We start from the raw sequence: 17172 nt of genomic DNA on the forward strand, positions 1-17172 counted from the left end.
AGCCCTCTCTAGATTCAGGAGACTGGTATGCTGCCCTAAATTTATAGGATGTCTGCTTCCATGTGGCAATTTGCCCTGGCCAAAGGCCGTTCCTAAGGCTTATGATAGGTGGAAAAACTGTACCAGTTAACCATTCCATCCTTTGGACTATTGTCATCAGTGAGGTTTTCACCAAATATGGCTGTGGTGGCAGCCTGTCTCCACTGGGGGCATCCATACCTGTACAACTGGTTGGTACGGGATCACTCCTGTCATCAGGTAGGGACCAGTATCTATCCAATTCTCCATTTGTTCAGCAGCTTGTGCCTGAAAATAAACAGAGAAAAGCCAGTTTTGTCATCTCTTCAAAGAGATGACGAGTTCATTGGGGTGGTCCTGGATTCGACCTCAGCCAGGGCTTACCTGCCTCATCCCAGGTTTCTGTCTATAGCGGACCTCTGTGTGTCATTCAAAGAACACCCATGAATCACAGTGAGGAATTGCCTCAGGCACCTAGGTCACATGGCTGCTTGTACACGTGACCCCTCACTTTAGGCTGCACCTCTGGGGAATGCAGACATGGCTCAAGTCAGTCTGCCACCCTCATGTTCACAAACTGGATAAGTTAGTATTCATCCCAGACAGAGTGTTACTGTCTCTGAATTGTTGGATGACTCAGGACAGTATGTGAGGGGAAATCTCCATTTCTCCCTCCATGACTTAGATGACAGATGCTTCAGCGACGTGGTGGGGAGCTCATTTGGGTGATTTCAAGCTCAGGCTTTGTGCAGCACCCATGAGGCAAGGTTATATATAAACATTCTCGAATTGCATGCAATATTCCAAGCATGGCAACAGTTCCTGCCACACATTCAGGGCCAGGCCATCAAGGCATCTCACCTGCTGGGCGTTTAGAATAGCTTGGTAGACCACATGAGCAGGTCCTTCAGTCTGGATCATGAATAGTTTCTCAACATAGCTGTTCTAGGATTAATGTTTTGGTTAGGAGGATTTTTGACAGTGGATCACAGCTCAACAAAACAGGAAATGTCCCCAGTTCTGTCCAAGAGCAGGTCACAATTCCAGTTCATCTCGGATACTTTTCTGTTCCTGTGGGGCATAGACTTGCTGTATGCGTGACACTTTCCCCATGTTATTGTCAGGCTGAAGCAAGAATGAGGCAGAATGATCCTCATAGCTCCAGCCTGGCCAAGGCAGCCTTGTGCTCGGACCTGCAGAGGCTATCCACCCAAGTACCCTTGCGTCTGCCACTAAGAAAAGACTTGATATCCCAGAATCTCGGGCAAATGTTGCACCTCAGGTGCACACCTTCTGGTGTGGTTCATCCATGGTTAAATATAAAGGAGGGGCACTGGTCAGTGGCACTCCAGACTGTCTTGCTTAATAGTTGGAAGCCTTCCATAAGAGCTACTTACATTCTTAAATTGAAGCATTTCTCCATCTGGGCAGCTAGCCACAGTGACTCTCCTACATAGCCCATAGTCTAGAATTCTTTGAATCATCTTTTACATCTGCGAGCGTCAGGTCTAGTAGTTAGTTCCACTAAGGCACACCTGGCAGCAATTTCAGCTTTTTACCCATGTATTTACAGTAATAGTGTTTTCTCTAATCCTATGACAACCAGATTCCTAAATTAGGCTGTTTCTACCAGTCAGGGATCCAGCTCCACCTTTGGACTTGAATTTAGTCCTGTCTTCCCTTATGTGGATCATCCATTTAAGCACCTAGCTTCCTGCTTTTTGTTATACCTCTTAGCAAAAGTGGCCTTCTCAGTGGGCATCAGTTCTTCTAGAAGAGTGGGAGAACTTTTGCGTGACTGGTAACAGATTCCCCATATATTATATTCTACAAGGAGAAGGTGCAGCTTAGGCTGCACCCTAAGTTTTTTTCCAAGGTGGTATCTGATTTCCACCTGAATCAGTCTATTACTTGTAGGTCTTTTTTCGAAAGCCACATGTTCACAGGGATGAATAAAAGTTGTATACTTTAGATGTGCCGTGAACCTTAGCTTTTTACCTGGACAGAGCAAAGTCCTTTGGAATTTCTTCCCAGCTCTTCATATCCTATGCAAGTTGAATGAAAGGTCATCCTTTCAGCTACATTGGTCATCCTTTCAGCTAAATGACACTCTAAATGGATACCAGCTACATTGTCATGTGTTATGCTGCCAAAGGTATCTCGTCATCTGTGAAGCTATCAGTATGCAGTGTTGTTGTAGCCATGTTTGTCCCAGAATATTAGAGAGACAAGGTGGGTGAAGTAAAATCTTTTACTAGACCTGGTCAGAGCACTCCTGCTTTCATGGCATTTGTAGGCAGTATCCCTATTGTAGATGTCTGCAGAGCAGCAACGTGATACTTGGTCCATATGGTTTCTAGACACTATGAATGTACAACTGCATCAAGGGAAAATGTGAATGGGGAAAAGCGTTCCTACAACTCCTCTTACGATGAGACTCCTAGCCCCAATCCATGGACATATACAAACACTCAAAAAAGAAATGATTACTCACCTTCTTGTAACTGTTGTTCTTCAAGATACGTTGCACATGTCTATTATATGACCCACCCTCCTTCCCCAACCCATTGTAGTCTATCATCAGGATCCCAGCACGAAGGAACTGAAGGAGTGGTGGGATGGATCCAGCTTTTATACCCTCAGCTGGAAGCACAAGGCAATTGGGATGCGTGCGGGGCTGCCACTACGGGTACTGCTAGGGAAATCTCTGGCACGGGCACAAGACATATGCACACATATGGTGTAATGGATATATGCAACATGTCTCAAACAATGGTTACAGGAAGGCGAGTAGCTGTTTCTTTTTCACTGGTAACTAGAGTTCTTAGAGTAGATTTTTCAATACAGGTTCACACACTTGGGATGCACGTGTGCAGACAACAGAAGGCAGAACCCTCAGACAAGCTGTGACCACAGCAGGATTGAGGGTAGAGGGGGACCTGTATTGAAAATCCCAAAGGAGAAGGTTTCTTCAGGAAAACCAAGAAAATTAAATATAAAAGCTGTTAATGTAATTGCAGGGCTACTTACATTGTTAGGGATGTGTAAAGAAAAATTTTAGGTTCTCATAGTAATACTAACATTTATTATTGAGTAGACTGCTAAATGTATTCTCTTGTATATTCTGTTTAAATTTGCGAACTTAACAATGCATTAATATAGCCTTTTATGCTTTGTGCGTGTATGTATCATAGAGATCTTTTTATATGCTTGTGTGGTGTATGTGTATTCGAGATGAAGTGTGTTCCACCCAATGTTGGGCACATTAGAAGTCTGATGTAATTGATGTAACTGCAGCAACAATAGGTGGCTAGATAGAGAGTGAGTAGTACTCTAACTGTACACTTGAGGGCTCTGTAGACTGTGAGGAATGGTGCAGAAGCAATTACAGTGGAAGACTATTTTAAGTAGATTGGTGCATTGTACCTATGCAGGGCTTAATGTTGGCTGGACTATTTGGCTATTTGCCATAATTGGCTTTCCATTCCTTTGATTGGAATCATAGATAAAAATTTGCTAATCCACTTTGTTGGCTGAAAGTATTAGAAAAGTAATCCATCTTTTAAAACTGTCCTAGCAAAATCATAAGGTATAAAGAATTTTTTATAGAATAATGAGATTAATGAGAACTGTAAAGTTTAAGTAATTTTAAACAATTTTCTATGGTTTTAAGGGAAAAAGCTAGTTTAGGCAGTATGAAGTTATAAGCCCTTAGATGCTTTTTCCCTTGTGTGTAAAAATACCTTGCATGTGCTCTTAAAGTGTGTGTGTGTGTGTGTATATATATATGTATGTGTGTGTGAAATTGTATAATTCTTATTTAATTTTCCTTATGTTCAGAATATTTGAATATATTGAAAATGTTTTATTTTTCCCAGGGGATCAGAGCACGTATTTTGGAAACACTTGTTATGCTTATTCTTCTTGGGCTGCTTATCCTTGGAATAGTGTGGGTGGCTTCAGCTCTCATTGACAATGATGCTACCAGTATGGAGTCTTTGTATGGTATGGAATATTTTTAAAAATAATTTTAGCTGTGTACAGCATAGAAGTTGATGTTTTCAATTAAAATTCATTTATAGTAAATCCCCATACTGCACTAATTTTTTTTACTTTGAACAAATGTAACCCATTCCCAATCAGCACCTGATTTTTGGATTCAGCTAGTGTTTTTACCCGATTCTTATGGTATACTGAAGAAATTCAGCTTTCTTGCTCACAGTGTCTACATACCTAATTTTAGAAGTACGTTCTTCAAGTAGCTTTTAAGATATTTGTTTTTTCTTCCCAAAGTGTCAAGGAGATTGTTGTTCACAATTTTATAAACTGCTTAATTTTTTATTTACTTTTTTAAATCGTATTGTGCAATCCTGAAAAAGTCATTTCCTTAAATTGTTCTAACTTAAGGAAAGATCTAAGTTTAAGCCAGTCAGACTCAAAACTAAATTTTCTTAGTATTTGCTAACTACTAGTAAATAGATTCAAATAGAGCATAGCCTATTAAATATATGCTGTTTATCACTGTGTTGAAAATTTTCTTTACAGATCTTTGGGAATTCTACCTCCCTTATTTATATTCCTGTATATCACTGATGGGATGTTTATTACTTCTCTGTAAGTATTTTCCTGACTATTGTAGAAGAAAAGTAATATTTTTAGTTCATAGGAGGTTCAGGTGAATTTACTGCATATAACTTGAGGATGAAAAAAGAATGAATTAGAGGTATTATGACACTTTCCCAAGTGCTTTTTTCACTTAGATTTTTTCTAAATTATTTTGCTAGTGGTAGATTTGTGTTCCCATGGAGGTTTTTCTCTTTAAAAACTTATACCTCAAACTTTTGGTTCCTGAAATATGTAAACCAATAGAATTAGTACCTTTCATCTTAGGACCTCAGGACCTCCAAGCAGTTTTCAAATGAAATGAACTAATCCTCATGCTTCTTACAAGGTATCCACATTTTTACAAAGTGTGGGGGAAAAACCCGACATTGCACAAGTCAGGGACAGGAATTGATCCAGAACTCAGTCTCATGCTACAGTCATTAGACAATTCTCCCTCCTGTTGCACCTGAAATGTCTCCTTATATACCCAGAAAGGAAAATCCCTGACCCACTGGCCATGGTGACCTGGACCTGGGTCCTGGCCAGTCTTACTGGTGGATCATTTGACTATCGTACATCCAGTCACTACCTCTGATCAGCCAGGGCCACTTAAAGTCTGACTCTCTCCCCCATTGGAGGGGAATGGAAAGGAAGGAAAGAAAGGAAAAAATGGAATGGAAGGAATGGAAAGGAAGGAAAGAAAGGGAAAAAAACCCAGAAAGGAAAATCCCTGACCCACTGGCCATGGTGACCTGGACCTGGGTCTTTGTCAGTCTTACTGGTGGATCATTTGACTATCGTACATCCAGTCACTACCTCTGATCAGCCAGGGCCACTTAAAGTCTGACTCTCTCCCCCATTGGAGGGAAATGGTGATGTAAAGCTACAGATCCCAGTGAGAGCCCACAGTTCCCTTATCATTTGAACCATGTTTTCCTGCAGTTACTAAGAAAGGGAGAGTGGCCTTCTCCCTTTGACTGTCATGAGTTTTGTCTGAATTTTAGATGAAAAGTGTACAGCCATTGTGCGAATTCTTTAATTGGCTCACTACAAAGGACAGGGCCAGCAATTGTCACTTCATCAGACCTGAAGAACTTTGGATTTAGCTGTCTGATTTTAGGCACTAAGTCTGAAATTTTTTACATAACTCTTAATGTTCGTACTGAAATACTGTTTAATAAAAATAGAGTAAAAGGAAAGGAACAATCCATTTCATTCTTCTATACCTTCTTGTTAAACAAGAATGCCTTTTCTAATAATGAACGTCATAAATTTAGGTCTTCGCCTCTCCCACTTTCCAAATCATCACCTCCACCATCTCCCACATACTCACGTGTTATACACTGTTTGAAGGCAAAGGTGTTCTTCATGACCTTTCAACACTGGAGATCTGTTACAACTGGCAGCTAATGGTCATACTTACCAAAATGTGTGCAAACACCATTCCTGAGAACCACCTAACTTGTTAGTTTAAAAGGCTTTTTGGTGGTAATGTCTTCATTAGTAGTGTATGAAATGAGAGGCGGCTTTAAAAATTTGTGAGAAATTTACTGAAGCTATTATCAGCTTAATAAGATAGGAAGCAAATCTACATTCATGTATTTGTGTAAAGCCGCAGTTAACCATTTATTCAAAGTATACGGCAGCAGATATGTAAAGAGTAGCCAGCTTAAACAAATGAAGGGATCTTTGATGACATTCTACTCCATGCTGGTAAAAAGTTTTGGATCACCAGTTTGTAATCTCAGAACCAGGCCCAGGGGATTGTTCAATATTCTGTAATATCTGTGATATTTCTTGTGTGATGGTGGATTACAGAGGTCTGATCAAAATGTAGTAGAAAAAGCACAGTATTCAATTATATGGAAGGGTATGTTCATAATATCGATATAATTACTGTACATTTTCTAATCAAGGTTATTTATATCTTTTCCTCCGCAGTATGCACGCCAGTGGGGCTTTCACGAATGTTTACAGTGATGGGTCAGTTACTGGTGAAGCCAACAGTAAGTACAATATATTTCTACACTTTTGATAATATTTTAAAATAGAAGGTACAGTAACATAGCCATATTCAGACAAATTTCTTTTTGCAAAATAATTTTTTGCACATATTAAACAATGATAATTGATTGTGTTACTGGATTGCAAAACTTTCTGGTATCTGCACTTTAAAACCAATGCCCCATGTTTTACACAATGTGGCCCCCGTTTAGCAAAGATTTATACATGTGCTAACTTTAGTAATCAGGCGACTACTAACATGCTTAAAATTTAAACATTTACATAAGTCTTCTTAGAATCAGGGCCTGAGTTGCTCCTATTGGGATTGATTATAGAATATTTTGCATGTTTTTGTTTTTAAATGACTATTTTAATTTATAATGCCTGATTCTGTAAACCATATGTATTTACTTATTCTAGAATCACTGAATTTATGCAATCATATAATATGGATAGTAACTTTGATGTCTAATTCCGCCAAGTTTTCGTAATTAGTATAGAAATATTGAATAGGTAAGAAATAGAATGTCTTGATTTCATAGCATGTTATCTGTGCTCTTCATAAAACTTTTCTATGGTGGTATTTGTTTTTTCCAACTTAACTGACCAGCTTTAATATATTGTATGCACTAGGGTTGAATTACTACTAGTATTGATATTTTTTATTTGTGGTAATGCCCACTATGTGTTAGATACTTTCCAAACACTTAAAAAGGCTGGTCCCTGCTGTGAAGTACTCACAGTCGAAGAACAAATGAGAGAGTTTGGGAGGGAGAAAAGCAATAGGGAACTTATGTATTAGGCATAGGCGCCGACTCCGTGGGTGCTCTGGGGCTGGAGCACCCACAGGGAAAAATTAGTGGGTGCTCTGCACCCACTGGCAGCCAAGCTCCCCACCCCACCCCACCTCACTTCCGCTCCGCCTCCTCCCCTGAGCGCGCCGCGTCCCCGCTTCTCCGCCTACCTCCCAGCGCTTGCTGCTGCCAAACAGCTGTTTGGCAGCATAGCAAGCTCTGGGAGAGAGGGGGAGGAGCAGGAACGTGGCACGCTCAGGGGCGGAGTTGGGGCAGGGACTTTGGGGAAGGGGTTGGAATGAGGGCGGGGCAGGGGCGGGAGGGGGCGGGGCTGGGGGCAGAGGTGGGTCGAGCTCCCACCAATGCGAGCAGAAGTCTGTGCCTATGGTACTAGGGAACTTGGTTCACTATAGGCAGCATGACAGAAATGAGTCTGTAAGAGGGACTTATGTGTGGATGTGGTAGTGGCCTTATGTGTGAATTCAGGGAAGCTTATACTATACATAAGTGCTGCATGAAAGAAGGCATGGAGATGACAGTGTGAGAGCATTAATTTTTTTCAATTTCATTGCCTGGTATTTTTGGGAATAAAATGACTGGTAAAACCCTACCTGTGACACTGGAGAGCATTAAGCATTTTCACACCTATTAAGTTTTTTAAGCTCAAGTGCTCTGTAGATACACAAAACCTAATAACGTGACTAAAATTGCATGTTTTTTCACAACTTCGCTGGCAATTTTGCCACTTGAAATGTCAGACTCTGTGAAAACTGTTTTGTCATGTAAACTTTACAGTAATTGTTTTTACAAACTCTGCAATTCTTCCTTATTGTAGTCTAGTCAAATGTGAAGTTTGATAAGTTGTTGGCCATTTTTGATTTTTTGTGCACAAGATGATTTAAAAAAAATTTTTTTTTGGTGTAATTGAAATGACTGAATTTAGCTTAAACTCCTCCTAGCCTCCCTTCCTCCCAAATTCCTTTGGACTGAGACTAAACAAAGTTTCAGACCAAAAGGAAAGCTTATGGGAAAGTTAACCATGTGATTATAATTGGAGTTCTGAGTATCTTTAATCGTAGACAATGTGATAATATTTTATGCAGCCTTCTTGTACCAGTAATGTTTATATTTTCTTTAAAAGTAGGTTTTAATTCAAAAAGTAGATTAATAAATTCAGGCAAGCAAGATATCACATGTAAATGAATGTGTATATCAATTAGCATTTGCATTTCTAATTTCAGATCCTTGAAGACCTGGATGAACAGATGTACATCATCACCTTAGAGGAAGAAGCAATCCAGAGGAGACTAAATGGTACGTGTGTTGTGTAATAATATAATATTTAAACCAGAGAAAAACAGCACTTCCTGGTCTTGAGTGTTCATTTCACCATAAAATAAGTTGGTTCTCTTACCTTGTCCTAGAAGCTGTAGGCTTTCACTCGTTTCAACTATTCCATGCCCCTACTTGCACAGGACCAAGAGGATCCTCCCGGTTTTATTTGATAATATCTGTTATTGGTGGTTTTCCGATCATGTTCAGGAAGTCTGTCTGTGATGTGAAGGCTCAGACTAATTGGCAACAAGTCAGTTGTTTTGCCACTACAATCAAACATATTTCTAAATTGCTATAAGTAAATTCTTAGTCTAATTTGGAGAGGAATCCAGTTACTAATAAGACACCGGGTACTGTAAAGAGGAAGGATTTTTGCATTTTGTAAGCTTAGGAGATGAGTGATCACTTGGTGATCCTTGATTTATTTTTTAATGAATTATTAACTTAAATTTTACATGTCAGAGCAGCTTTCCACAATCCAGAGGCTCCCAACAGAGAATTTTAATGTAATCCATTACAGTAGGTTCAGAAATTTTTAAGTAATTCCTGCATTTTAGTGTAACTTTGCTCTTCTGCTACGTCTTTCATGTGATCTCAAAGCACTTCATAAACAGTTATTGGTGAAGTACATGTGTATAATGATGTTGCAAAAACTAAGATTTCAAAAATTTTTGACTCTATTAAAAATCATGATTTTTTAAAAAAAGTTGTGTTTTGGTTTACCTTTTTAATTGTTCTGTTTTTAACCCAATGAAGAAGCCATACATCCCCAATTTGTCTGACCATTTTCAGAGTGGAAAAAAGCCCTTATCCATAGGTCCTGCACTCAGCCTGGTGGTGTCTCACTCTAATCACTCAGGGGAGGCTTTATTATCTTACTCTCATGCCAACCTCTTGTCAACCCCTTCCTGCAAACTCTACTCTACTGGATTTTTCCTCCCTTTCCCTTCAGTCTTCTGCCCTCACTGACATTCTCTTGCCCTATTTCCCTGCATTCTTACCTTCAGTCTTCACTCTATATTCCCTTGTCCCCTTGTTGTTTTCTGTTTGGGACATGCAGTGCTGCCATCTTCACCAAGGTGTTGATAAATTGTATAATGAATTGCGTGACCACACTTTGGTTTGTTATACAATATGCTCGAGACCAAATAATCAATGTCTATCTGGTTTATTAATATGGTACAGGAAAAAGGTTCTATGCGATACCAGTCTCCAAAGAGCAGTCCTGTGTGGCGATATTGCATTCACTTTACACAGAAGATACGCTCCCCAAAGTTATGTTCTTAAAGCCATCTTTTTATACCTTACTTGTACAACCCTTCTGCCAGTTGTAGTCAGCAGCAACAAGGGCCAGGTTCAATATCTAGGGGTTCCTTTTCAACGATACAACACAAAACTGGCTCGAGCCCCCACTCATTAACCTGGGACAATTACACACCACCCTCTCTGCACCTCTGAGGCAACACTTCCCCTTTTTCAAGCACTGAGTCAGAGTGTAGAAAAAAAACTTTTAATAAAAAGAGGGAAGTAACCCGGCATTAATTTGGGAAAACGCAACAAGCAGGATTCATAAACCTAAAGCCATAAGCAAAAGACCCACCCCAGAGTAGGTTGAGCAATGTCCTTTTGCCTCAGGTTATTAAGGCCAGCAACTAAAAGTTCTTTTAACATGCCCCTTCTTTCTCCCTGCACCACACCGCACTCACAGTTGTTGTCCTTGGTCAGGGATGACCCGGAGGTCAGAGGTGCATCTGTGTGAGCTCATCTCCCACTCTCTGCCAGATGTTTGCTGTCCAACCTCTCTGCCGTTCTGGAACGTCTTGACACTTAACACAGCTTTCAGTGATTTCAGATTTGTGATTTCAACTCTGTGATTTCAGCTGTTAATGGGGAAGCCTCATTGCTAGTGCAGACTGGGCAGTTTCTTGCATCAGAGACACTGTCCCAAAGCAGGCCTAATGCTTAGGCCGGGTTATCCATGATTTCAGTTCTATTGGTGTGCAACAAGACTCTCAATTGAGTCTTAATCTTCTCTGTTATTACACAGTGGAGAGAGAAATGGTCAAATGGTGTCTAGGACTCTTAGGTAGGGCCCACATCACCAGGTACAAGTACCTGTCCCCACCCTCTGTCCACTCCCCTGGGCTTTGGCACCCATGTCCCCTGCCTACCACCTGCAGTTTAGTTGAGGGTTAGTCCCTCAATCAGGGTATGCCAAGCACATTTCAGCTGCCCTTGATTCACACAACAAGAATAACAACCCTTTAGTACCTCTGCCCCAACAGCAAAGTGACTTTTGATCCAACACCAGCCAAACACCAGGATGGGTGTGCCCATGCAAACAAGGTCGGGTCCTGAAGTCCCCTTCCTCAGCTCATCACTAGATGTCAGGGGAGAGCTCATTCCGACCCTGCTTACGCATGTTTACCAGTATAAGGTACTATATACTTCACCTGAAACTGGATTCAATTAATCAACTTTTTACTTTGTTTGTTTCTGGTACCATGGTGTTCCCTTTATCTTTTGTTCGAAAACCCATGCATTCCACATACTAAGAGGCATGAAGATACCTTCTAGGCCTGTGCCAGGATGGATAGATTTGTGAGGGTAATGCTTTTCTCTTGCTATGAGGAAACAATTATATATCATTATGTTGACAGTTTTCCTATCTACTTAAACCAAAGTTTACTTCAGCTAATGCAAGGTGATATGGAATACTTAGCGTAAGTGAACAGGACTATAATAAAGATACAAGCCAATTTGGACTAGATAACTGCTATATTAATGTTTAATAATATGCATATTTAACTGCTTGGAATAAATATTGTGGGTAGTGTTGTCAGCATAATATATATGTATGCTAGCCAGTGTGTATTAGTCAACAGAGGATAGCTTGGATTCAGATCCTTCAGGAACTATGGGGGTTGGTACCCATCTTTACTAGAGGCAGCCTCACTTCCACGTGCAAAGATTGTAGGGAAATAGTGACCTTCATTACTACCTGCGACCTGTAGCTTCAGTCTTAAGAATAGTGGGAAATCATAGCCATTTTTAGTGAAGTCAAACATCATAAAATTCCTGAATTACTTCTGGCATGAGAAACTTAACCTCCCCCCCAGCTCCTCCCCCTAAAATTACAAGATTTGTGATATATCATGACTTAACAATTTTGCCATTTTTTATGGATGAAGAACTTTGGGATGTATGGCCACTGGGAAGCATTCATGGACAGAGGACTGTTCTCTCGGGATGGACTTCACCTGAGTAAGGAGGGAAATAGACTTCTAGAATGGAGGCTGGCACAACTGATTAAGAGAGCTTTAAACTAGGAATTTGGGGGAGATGGTTGGGAGATGTCCAGGTAATCTCCACGCTGGAATTTAACATTGAGAAGGAAGAAAACAAAGTAAGAAAGGATACTGCCGTGGGTATGAGAATGGACGTAAGGAGGAAGGGTAGTGTAGATACCAGTCTAATAGGTGATACTGGCGGTAGAATGTCTGTGCCTAATCGGGTAAAGAATGTCAGTGAAGCAAAACGGCAAAAATTAAGATGTTTGTACACTAATGCGAGGAGCCTAGGTAACAAAATGGAGGGACTAGAGCTACTGGTGCAGGAAATGAAACCGGGTATTATAGGGATAACAGAAACATGGTGGAATAGTAGTCATGACTGGAGTACAGGTATTGAAGGCTATGTGCTTTTTAGGAAAGACAGAAATAAAGGCAAAGGTGGTGGAGTAGCATTGTATATCAATGATGAGGTAGACTGTAAAGAAATAAGAAGTGATGGAATGGATAAGACAGAGTCTGTCTGGGCAAAAATCACATTGGGAAAGAAAGTTACTAGAGCCTCCCCTGAGATAGTGCTTGCAGTGAGCTACAGACCGCCGGGATCCGATTTGGATATGGATAGAGACCTCTTTAATCTTTTTAATGAAGTAAACACTAATGGGAATTGTGTGATCATGGGAGACTTTAACTTCCCAGATATAGACTGTAGGACAAGTGCTAGTAATAATAATAGGGCTCAGATTTTCCTGGATGCGATAGCTGATGGATTCCTTCACCAAGTAGTTGAAGAACCAACAAGAGGCGTGCCATTTTAGATTTGATTTTGGTGAGTAGTGAGGACCTCATAGAAGAAATGGTTGTAGGGGACAACCTTGGTTCGAGTGATCATGAGCTAATTCAGTTCAAACTAGATGGAAGGATAAACAAAAATAGATCTGGGACTAGGGTTTTTGATTTTAAAAGGGCTAACTTTAAATAATTAAGGAAATTAGTTAGGGAAGTGGATTGGACTGAAGAATTTGTGGATCTAAAGGCAGAGGAGGCCTGGAATTACTTCGTCGAAGTTGCAGAAACTATCAGAAGCCTGCATCCCAAGAAAGGGGAAAAAATTCATAGGCAGGAGTTGCAGACCAAGCTGGATGAGCAAGCATCTCAGAGAGGTGATTAAGAAAAAGCAGAAAGCCTACAAGGAGTGGAAGAAGGGAGGGATTAGCAAGGAAAGCTACCTTTTTGGGGTCAGAACATGTAGGGATAAAGTGAGAAAGGCCATAAGCCATGTAGAGTTGGACCTTGCAAAGGGAATTAAAACCAATAGTAAAAGGTTCTATAGCCATATAAATAAGAAGAAAACAAAGAAAGAAAAAGTGGGACCGCTAAACACTGAGGATGGAGTGGAGGTTAAGGATAATCTAGGCATGGCCCAATATCTAAACAAATACTTTGCCTCAGTCTTTAATGAGGCTAATGAGGAGCTTACAGATGTAGGATGACAAATGGGAATGAGGATATGGAGGTAGATATTACCACATCCGAGGTAGAAGCCAAACTCGAACAGCTTAATGGGACTAAATCGGGGGGGCCCAGATAATCTTCATCCAAGAATATTAAAGGAACTAGCACATGAAATTGCAAGCCCATTAGCAAGATTTTTTAATGAATCAGTAAACTCAGGGGTTGTACCATACGACTGGAGAATTGCTAACATAGTTCCTATTTTTAAGAAAGGAAAAAAAAGTGATCTGAGTAACTATAGGCCTGTTAGTTTGACATCTGTAGTATGCAAGGTCTTGGAAAAAATTTTGAAGGAGAAAGTAGTTAAGGACATTGAGGTCAATGGTAATTGGGACAAAATACAACATGGTTTTACAAAAGGTAGATCGTGCCAAACCAACCTAATCTCCTTCTTTGAGAAGGTAACAGATTTTTTAGACAAAGGAAACACAGTGGATCTAATTTACCTCAGTTTCAGTAAGGCATTTGATACGGTTCCACATGGGGAATTATTAGCTAAATTGGAAAAGATGGGGATCAATATGAAAATTGAAAGGTGGATAAGGAACTGGTTAAAGGGGAGACTACAACGGGTTGTACTGAAAGGTGAACTGTCAGGCTGGAAGGAGGTTACTAGTGGAGTTCCTCAGGGATCGGTTTTGGGACCAATCTTATTTAATCTTTTTATTACTGACCTTGGCACAAAAAGCGGGAATGTGCTAATAAAGTTTGCAGATGACAGAAAGCTGGGAGGTATTGCTAATACAGAGAAGGACTGGGATATCATACAGGAAGATCTGGATGACCTTGTAAACTGGAGTAATAGTAATAGGATGAAATTTAATAGTGAAAAGTGCAAGGTCATGCATTTAGGGATTAATAACAAGAATTTTATCATCACAGGATGACTATGAGCTGCCAATGTGATGTGGCCATGAAAAAAACTAATTCGGTCTTGGGATGCATCAGGCGAGGTATTTCCAGTAGAGATAAGGAGGTGTTAGTACCATTATACAAGGCACTGGTGAGACCTCATCTGGAATATTGTGTGCAGTTCTGGTCTCCCATGTTTAAGAAGGATGAATTCAAACTGGAACAGGTACAGAGAAGGGCTACTAGGATGATTCAAGGAATGGAAAACCTGTCTTATGAAAGGAGACTCAAAGAGCTTGGCTTGTTTAGCCTAACCAAAAGAAGGCTGAGGGGAGATATGATTGCTCTTTATAAATATATCAGAGGGATAAATATCAGGGAGGGAGAGGAATTATTTAAGTTTTAGTACCAATGTGGACACAAGAACAAATGGATATAAACTGGACATTAGTAAGTTTAGACTTGAAATTAGACGAAGGTTTCTAACCATTAGAGGAGTGAAGTTCTGGAATAGCCTTCCAAGGGGAGTAGTGGGGGCAAAAGACATATCTGGCTTCAAGACTAAGCTTGATAAGTTTATGGAGGGGATGGTATGATGGGATAGCCTAATTTTGGCAATTAATTGATCTTTGATTATTAGCAGGTAAATATGCCCAATGGTCTGTGATGGGATGTTAGATGGGGTGGGTTACTTAAGAGAATTCTTTCCTGGGTGCTGGCTGGTGAGTCTTGCCCACATGCTCAGGGTTTAGCTGATGGCCATATTTGGGGTCGGGAAGGAATTTTCCTCCAGGTCAGATTGGCCGAGGCCCTGGGGGGTTTTCGCCTTCCTCTGCAGCGTGGGGCACGGGTCACTTGCTGGAGGATTCTCTGCACCTTGAGGTCTTTAAACCACAATTTGAGGACTTCAGTAACTCAGACATAGGTTAGGGGTTTGTTACAGGAGTGAGTGGGTGAGATTCTGTGGCCTGCATTGTGCAGGAGGTCAGACTAGATGATCATAATGGTCCCTTCTGACCTTAAAGTCTATGAACTTGAGAAAGGGATGTCAAAGCTCCGGTTACATCAAACCAGTGATGGTTATTATTAGGGCCAATTTCTCCTAATCTTTGCTCCCTCAGGCCTGGTCTATGCTACGGAGTTAGGTCGACACAAAATAGACAGTACGACCTTGCCCCCATCGATGTAAGTGCCCTACTACACCGACATAATAACTACCTCCACGAGAGGTATAGGGCTTATGTCGGTGTAGTTAGGTTGATGTAGTGTCCATGTAGACACTGCGGGTTTCTTATATTGGCTGCCGTTCTTGTTAAGTGAAATTGACAAGAAAGCCTGGCGCCAGCTCCCAGCTTGCTGCCCGGGCTCCATGCTCTGAGTCAGGCTGCTGCTCAGGCCACCTGGGCTCCCTGCTCCCCAGGGGGAGTCCTGCTGCCCCTCGGGGTCCTGGCTCCCTGCTCTCTGCGGGGAGCCTGGGTGCTGTCCAGACTCAGGGCTCCCTGTTCCCCACTGGGAGCCTGGTTGCACTGAGACTCTCAACTACCGACGCCCCGCAGGATCTCCCCACCAGGGGCAGGACTGCTCCCCCTCCCTGGGCTTCTGGCTCTCCGCTCCCCACTGGGAGCCTGGAAGCTTCCCGGTTTCCAGGCATGGAGTTCACCGCTGGGTGCAGCTGGGCTCCCAGTGGAGAGTCAAGAGCCTGGGAGACTGCCCGGACAGTCTGGCTTCCAGACTGGGTAGCCGCGGGGGGGTGGGGGGGAGGCTGCTGGGCTCCCAGCAGGGAGCAGGAGCCCAAATCCTGGGGACAGCCAGGCTCCAGTAGGGAGCCGAGAGCCTAGTATCTTACCCCCCGCCCCCACTGCCCCGGAAGCACTGTTGATCAGGAAGCGCACCACCGAGAGTAGGAGGGTAGTGTGGACATGCCCTCAGTTCCGAAGGGCAATTCATAGATTGAATTATGGGCATACTCTGTTTCTGAACTCTTCTCTTTTTATGGAATTTTGGAATTCACTCCCCATCCTGGTCCAGAATAGCTGAGATTACTGGCCTTCTGATCACATTGCAACACCCATATGCCTGCATAGGCATTTGAGGCAGGTTGAGCGTATACTGCATATAGTGTTTACAGCAGCTGCTGCATAGATGAGCTTTTTAGACCCATAACACACAAAGGTGTGTTCAGTGAGTCTCTTTGAAGCTATGATGGGGTAATTATAATTGTTCTTGGTGTTTGATGTTCTCTAGTAACTGTAAAATATTTGTTGCTGAATATTTCATGTTGTCATGACAACGTTTATGGTATATACAGAAACTTTATGGAGAAATGGCCTTTTAGTTGTTCAAGTATTCATTACAGTTTGCTTAGCATAACATCAACCATTCACCAAGAGAATATAATAGGAAGGCTAAAAATGATATTTTGGATGCTGGTTTTCTCCTGCTCACAAGGCTGTGCAACTATATTATAAATGATTATTTGTTAGTATTAACTGTTCCCAACAGTGTCCAATACATGGTAGATGTTATACAGGTACAGAAGCAGGTCTAGTCCCTGTTCGTAGTTGCTTACTCTCTTCAAGTATAATCTAAATATTACAGAAACATTTACAATAAAAAGTAATGGGCAATTAATACAACTTAATTCAGGTGTCGATTGGAGGTTATTTGTGAGGCCCAGAAGAAGTTTATAATTTAAAAACAAACCACCTCTAAATCATTCCCATCTTTTGTGTGTTTTGGACTGTAAGCTTTTTAGAGTA

At 41.3% G+C, this 17172-nt stretch overlaps 1 protein-coding gene across 1 annotated transcript in view; it reads left to right on the top strand.

Moving 5' to 3' along the window:
- Positions 1-17172, top strand: part of LMBR1 (limb development membrane protein 1) — a 135644-nt gene that overhangs the window by 94856 nt on the left and 23616 nt on the right. The window contains exons 6-9 of the mRNA XM_065400140.1: positions 3897-4023; positions 4564-4632; positions 6565-6629; positions 8663-8735. Of these exons, the coding sequence (XP_065256212.1) occupies positions 3897-4023; positions 4564-4632; positions 6565-6629; positions 8663-8735 (334 nt within the window). The remainder of the gene's footprint in view (positions 1-3896; positions 4024-4563; positions 4633-6564; positions 6630-8662; positions 8736-17172) is intronic.

The sequence above is a fragment of the Emys orbicularis genome, chromosome 2 (assembly GCF_028017835.1).
Source record: "Emys orbicularis isolate rEmyOrb1 chromosome 2, rEmyOrb1.hap1, whole genome shotgun sequence".
Lineage (NCBI taxonomy): Eukaryota > Metazoa > Chordata > Testudines > Emydidae > Emys > Emys orbicularis.